Source organism: Lactuca serriola, chromosome 4 (assembly GCF_051521515.1).
Source record: "Lactuca serriola cultivar US96UC23 chromosome 4, Lser_US96UC23_V15, whole genome shotgun sequence".
Lineage (NCBI taxonomy): Eukaryota > Viridiplantae > Streptophyta > Magnoliopsida > Asterales > Asteraceae > Lactuca > Lactuca serriola.
In genome coordinates this window covers 390,421,236-390,427,743 of record NC_136411.1, presented here as the reverse complement: position 1 = coordinate 390,427,743, position 6,508 = coordinate 390,421,236, and the positions used below count along the sequence as shown (strand labels likewise).

Genomic DNA, 6,508 nt, shown 5'->3' with positions numbered 1-6,508 from the left:
TAAATAAAAACATTAAAAAAACCATACATAACTAAAATTATAAAAATAAATAAATAAATAAAATGTTAAAAAGATTAAAAAAAATATTTGAATATATATATATATATATATATATATATATATATATATATATATATATATATATATATATATATATATATATATATACACGGAATTTATATTTATAATTTATATATATACAAAATTTCATATTTAAAAAATTACACGAATGGTCCTTGAGGTTTGTAGTGTATTGCAATATTGGTACAAGGGCAAAATAGTCTTTTTCCTTAAAATCTAACGGTAGAAAAGTTAGATTTAACGACAAGAGGACATTTCATATATACAAATCATAGGGATCAGTCGCGTGACTTTTTGCTAGGAAGTCCTCAAAGGACGATGTTCTGTAAACCACAGGGGACCAATTGTGAAATTTTGTTTAATCTTTATAAAACAGTTTCGGATTTTCAGATTCAAAATTATTTCAAAATAATACTAAGCCTTCGTAAAAGTCAAATAACGGGTCAAACCAGCAATACAAAGGCCCGATCCGTAATATTCAAAAGTTTGTTAGGGCATAAGCAAACGATACTAACAGTGTGAAGCTGGTGAAGCAATCAGCAAGAAATATGGAAGAACAGGGAATATTGGGGGTGAAACCCAGAAAACAATCAGCAGCTCGGATCAGAGGAAGACGATGGTTGAAAAGAAGAGAGATATGGCTTGTTGCTCTAGGAATAGCACTTCATGCTGTCTACATGCTCAGCATTTTCGACATTTACTTCAAATCCCCTATTGTACATGGCATGGACCCCGTTTCCCCTCGCTTTACTCCCCCAGCAAAGCGTCTTGTGCTCCTTGTAGGTAACCATACACTGATACTATCGTTGCACACCAACCGTTCGATTATATGTCACTGATGAATGAGGTTTCTTGTTTGAGATCTATATAACAAAGTAATCACGGACACTCTAATTGTGATTTCAGCTGATGGATTACGAGCCGACAAGTTCTTTGAGCCAGATTCTGATGGGAATTACAGAGCGCCATTTTTGAGAAGTGTAATCAAAGGACAAGGGCGTTGGGGTGTTTCTCATGCTCGTCCTCCAACAGAATCCAGACCTGGACATGTTGCAATCATAGCAGGTTTTTATGAGGATCCTAGTGCTGTCACAAAAGGTAAATTATCTGTTCGGATGATTTGAAGTTTCATGAAAGCATAAATTTCAATGTTAGAAACATTTGACTTGATAATTTGTCATAATGTCATATTGTCATGTATGCAGGATGGAAGGCAAACCCTGTGGAATTCGATTCAGTTTTCAACAAGAGTAGGCATACATTTTCCTATGGTAGCCCAGATATTGTTCCAATATTCTGTGGAGCTTTGCCTCATAGTTCATGGAACACCTATCCTCATGAGTTTGAAGATTTTGCTACTGGTATGCAAGTACATTACTTATTTAAATTAACTGAAGATTCGTTTTTGTTTCTTATTAAAACTTCATTGATTGTTATTACAGATGCATCTTTCTTGGACGAATGGTCATTTGATCAGTTCAAGAGCATTGTGAATAAGTCCAAGGAGGACCCAAAACTCAAAAAGCTATTTCAACAAGATCAAGTTGTTATATTTTTGCACCTTCTTGGTTGTGATTCAAATGGTCATGCACATCGCCCTTACTCTTCTATATATCTCAACAATGTCAAAGTTGTTGATCGTATTGCTGAAGGTGTTTATAATCTTCTTGAAAACTATTTCAAAGACAATCAAACAGCATATATATTTACAGCAGATCATGGCATGAGTGATAAAGGTTAGGAAACTTGTTCTAATAGATTCAAAGATTAGTATGAAGTTTTTATTCTGAAAATGAAATGCTTTTTCTCTTGAACAATAGGAAGTCATGGAGATGGGCATTGGTCAAATACAGATACACCACTTGTTGTATGGGGGGCAGGTGTCAAGCATCCAAGGCCCTCATCATCACATAATCATCAAAATCATGGTGAAAGATTTGTTGATGAACATGATATGCATGATACACCTACACCCACTGATTGGGGTCTCAATAACATAGAAAGAGTGGATGTGAATCAAGCTGATATTGCACCATTGATGGTTATTTCCTCAAAAGTGTTTCTTGAATCTTGATGATTTGTTTTGACTTTGACTTCTGAAATGGTTGTAAATGTTTGACTTTTGTAGTCAACTCTCATTGGCTTGCCATGTCCTGTTAACTCAGTTGGAAGTCTACCCCTTGATTACATGGATTTAAACAAGGTAGAAAGATCAAATATGTTGATTTTGCAGTCTATCTTTTATTATCATATCTAATAAGTAACATTATTCCATTTTTTGCTTTATATTTTTCAGGGTGATGAAGTTGAGGCTGTGTTAGCTAATACAAAGCAAATTCTCAGCCAATTTCTTCGTAAATCACGTATCCTTTATGACTGAAAAAGACAAACAATTGTTATTATTAAATATTTATGTTTTTTTTTTCTGCATCTTTTACTACTATTCCTTAATAAAACACAGAACTAAAGCAAGAAAGCTCATTTAGATTCAAACCATTTGAGCCTCTATCTCATCATGCTTCAATTTTGGAACAAATTGAGTCTCTCATATCTAATAAAGACTATCCACATGCAATGCAACTATCCCAAAATCTTAGAAGCTTGGCTCTAAAGGGACTCCACTACTTCCAAACTTATGATTGGTTCATGCTAATGACCGTTATAACCCTGGGCTACATTGGCTGGATGGTTTGTCTTATTCTCCACGTGTTGCAAGCTTATACATCTTTGCCTGGAAAAATCTTGAAAAAAGAGGAAGCAGTTTTTACAAGAGACCTTCCATCAAAGGTATATTTGATATAAAACCCACAAAAGGGCATTTGTGGAATTTCTATTTTTTTTTTTTGTGGCAGGTGTACCTATGTGGAAGTCTTGTAATGGCATCGGTTTTTGTTGTGCTATATTTGGAACACTCGCCTCCACTCTATCACGCGTATTTTGCAATGACAGTGTTTCTTTGGACAAATATATTTAGTGAATATCGATTCCTTAAAGCTTTTTGTAGATACTTACAAGAAAAAGAATCTTACCATGTCTTTGAACTCTCTGCTACCTCTCTTCTCTCCATCATCATTCTTGAATTACTAGTAAGTCCATCTATACTGATATCGACACTGACACTGATATTAACACTGATACTGATACTGATACTTTTGCAGGTGAAAAGCTTCACTAACAGAGTTATCTACACCTGGTGTTTTTTAATTTTTGGGGTCATTTCTCCACTCTATCTTTTTAAATCAATCCCATCCAAATCTGGGATTCCAGTTTTTTTGTGTGTAGCATGTTGGTTTTTATCAATTTTTACCTTGATGCCTGCAGAGATTCCTGACAATACATTTCTAGTGTAAGTTATCATCATTAGTTAAAGATCATCATTTGATGACATCATCTGATTTTTATTTTTTTTATTTTTTCAGATCTATGAGTGGAGTTATAATTATTGTAATAGGAGGAGTTAGTAGGTATTTAGACATGCATACAAAAGACAACAAGTATTGGCTTTATCTCATAAACCATGTCTCAAAACCTAAGTTCCCCTTCCTATTTCACGTACAGGTATGTAATTATTTATTTGTTTTACTTTTTTTTTTTTTAAATTTGTATTTCAAAATAAACATTTACAATTATTTTTTACTAGGCCCTTTTAGTTGGTTTAGCATCTGTGTTGGTGTACATCTCAACATCTCATAGAACAGAAAACCGTGAACTTCTTCCATTACATCAACTCATGAATTGGTCAATTGCTGGTAACATTTTGCTTACCTTGTTTATTAATGGAGTAAATTACACTTTTGGTCCCTGAATATAGCTCATTTTTGCATTTTTGGTCCCAAAAAGTTTCCTCATGCGAATTTGGTCCTCATTTTGAAGTTTCCTAATGATTTTACTCACTATGTTGTCTAAGTTTAACAGCCTAAAAAAATGACCAAAACTGATAGAACAGTATACCACAGGGGCCAGATTTGTAATTCTCATATGTTTGTAAATTAAGGTTTATAACATTTTACACGTGCATATTGCTTTTTAAATTTATAATATTGTTAGTGTATATTGTAAATTGAATCATTTGTTAATATATTGATATAAAATTATTATTAATTTAAGAAAAAAAAATCAAACACACATATAAAATGCTATAAACCATGATTAAAAGATAAGAGAAAATTATATATTTGGTCCCTGTGGTATACAATACATAGACGATGCTGAGACCAGAGTCTTTAGGAAACTCCAAAATTAAGGACCAAATTTGCAAGAGAAATTCTTTTGTGACCAAAACTGCAAAAATCAGCTATACTTAGGGACCAAAAGTGTAATTTACTCATTTATTGTGTTTGTGTAGGTTTATCCATGGTGCTCCCACTATTCTCTGCAACTGATCTACTCTCTCGGCTTACTTCCATATTCCTTGGTTTTGCACCTCCTTTTCTATTATTATCCATCGGGTATTTATTTAAATTAATATTTAAAAAAAAATCTTGTAAATGCATAAAATTATGACATTTAAAAATTAAAACCATGTAACACAGATATGAAGCTGTATTCTATGGGGCTCTTGGTCTTGCACTTTTTGGATGGATACTTTTCGAAAACACGCTTCTCTATGTCAAAAAGTCAAACAAATCTTTGACTTCCTTTGAAGCTGAAAATGAAAACATACTTCTTGAGGAAGGTGATAGATGCCTAAAATTATCTGATATGAGAATTCCAATAGTTTTTGTAAGTAAAAATATTTAGGGATTTTCTTTTTCAATTTCATTTAATGATTTAAGTTTTAAACATCTCTAATATTTTCATTTTCTTTTTAAAAAACTTTCTAGATGGTGTTCTTCAATATAGCATTTTTCGGAACCGGTAATTTTGCAAGTATTGCAAGTTTCGAGATTTCGTCTGTTTATCGGTTTATCACAATATTCAGTGTAAGTAAAAGATATACATAACTTTTTCAATATATAATATTGTAATTTTTTTTAACAATATTAATTTGTGTCACAATCACAGCCGTTTCTCATGGCTGCCTTGCTTATTTTCAAATTGTTCATCCCATTCATGCTTGTCATGTAAGTTTATCAACTGATTTTGAATATGTTTTAATTTATTTTTTAATGGATTTTGATTTTTTTTTTGTTAAAATTGAATGCAGATGTGCATTTAGTGCAATAACTAAATTAGTGAGAGTTCCACGTTTGGGATGTTACTTTCTTGTTATTTTATGCTCGGATGTTATGACAATTCACTTCTTCTTCTTGGTATGAATACTTAAAAATCCTTATTATAATGCTTTGAAAAATTTATTTAATTATAGCATTGTACTTTTGATTATTAATCTAATTAGGACTTTTTAGTTTGTAAAAACAACCGAATTATAGCAGTGAAAATTGGTTTGAATTAATATGACATTGCTATAATTCGATGGATTTTTCAAAGTAGGAAGAATTTAACATAGGATGCTATAATAAATAAATTAGTGAAAGTATATATAGCTATTTCTTGTATTTAACCTTTTTTCAATTAATGTTTAACATAACAGGTGAAAAATACGGGAAGTTGGATGGAAATTGGCAATAGTATTAGCCATTTTGGAATTGTGAGTGCTCAAGTTGTTTTTGTTCTCTTGCTTTTTGCACTCACAAATATATACACAAAAGATATCCAAACTCGATCAAAAAATCAAGTTTCTCAAAAAACTATGTAGTTTTTGTTATGTTCAGTCTTTTATAGAATTCTCATTTGTTATAATATATTTAAGAGACTTTGTAAAAGGGCGTTTTCGACATTTTGCCCATTAGTTATTACTTTATAAATGATTATTTTCGTTAGGAATGATATACGGTGAGACAGAACATCTTTGGAGGGTTATTTGATTATAATGTGTAACATAGACTCTTAAATTTTTATATCGAAATAAAGCTGTGTTTATTTTATTTATGTTTAATTTGTTATATTTTTATTTAGACAAAACTTCAAAAATGGTCCCTGTGGTTTTCGAAAATATTAAGGTTAGTCGCTAAGTTCAGAATACCTCACAGATGATCGTCCCCGTGGTTTCAAAGCTTTTAACATGTGGTCCTTTCGGCTCACTCCGTTACCAAGTCAAGGGCATTTTTGTCATTTCATTACCCAGTGACCATTTATGAGGTTTTCTATTACTTTTTTTTAAATAAATAAATAAATTTAATATGCAAGGGTCCCACCTCTCTCTCTCTCTCTCTCTCTCTCTCTCTCTCTCTCTATATATATATATATATATATATATATATATATATATATATATATATATATATATATATATATATATATAATGGAACAAAAAAACCCAACACCTTCCTGTGCCTTCACCCTTTTACTTGTTGACTAGCCAAAGGCCAAACCTTCTCTTCTTCATCTTGGTGGTACCAACTCGAGCATAAACAACAACACCACC

General features: G+C 31.8%; 1 protein-coding gene across 3 annotated transcripts; it reads left to right on the top strand.

The window, feature by feature from the left end:
- Positions 1 to 506: 506 nt before the first annotated feature.
- Positions 507 to 6,008, top strand: LOC145097852 (sulfatase and phosphatidylinositolglycan class N domain-containing protein). 3 transcript variants are annotated; one of them, XM_079035505.1, is made up of 18 exons: positions 508 to 864; positions 988 to 1,179; positions 1,287 to 1,442; positions 1,524 to 1,817; positions 1,902 to 2,122; positions 2,210 to 2,284; positions 2,378 to 2,444; positions 2,543 to 2,868; positions 2,934 to 3,167; positions 3,240 to 3,427; positions 3,501 to 3,639; positions 3,722 to 3,830; positions 4,427 to 4,529; positions 4,614 to 4,803; positions 4,905 to 5,003; positions 5,086 to 5,144; positions 5,228 to 5,333; positions 5,615 to 6,008. In XM_079035505.1, the coding sequence occupies exons 1-18, from the start codon at positions 630 to 632 to the stop codon at positions 5,777 to 5,779; spliced, it is 2,958 nt and encodes a 985-aa protein (XP_078891631.1). In that variant the 5' UTR covers positions 508 to 629; the 3' UTR covers positions 5,780 to 6,008. The 3 variants fall into 3 exon arrangements, with proteins under 3 accessions (XP_078891630.1, XP_078891631.1, XP_078891632.1); XM_079035506.1 differs by having other exon boundaries at positions 524 to 860; XM_079035504.1 differs by having other exon boundaries at positions 507 to 864; positions 1,287 to 1,817.
- Positions 6,009 to 6,508: the final 500 nt, after the last annotated feature.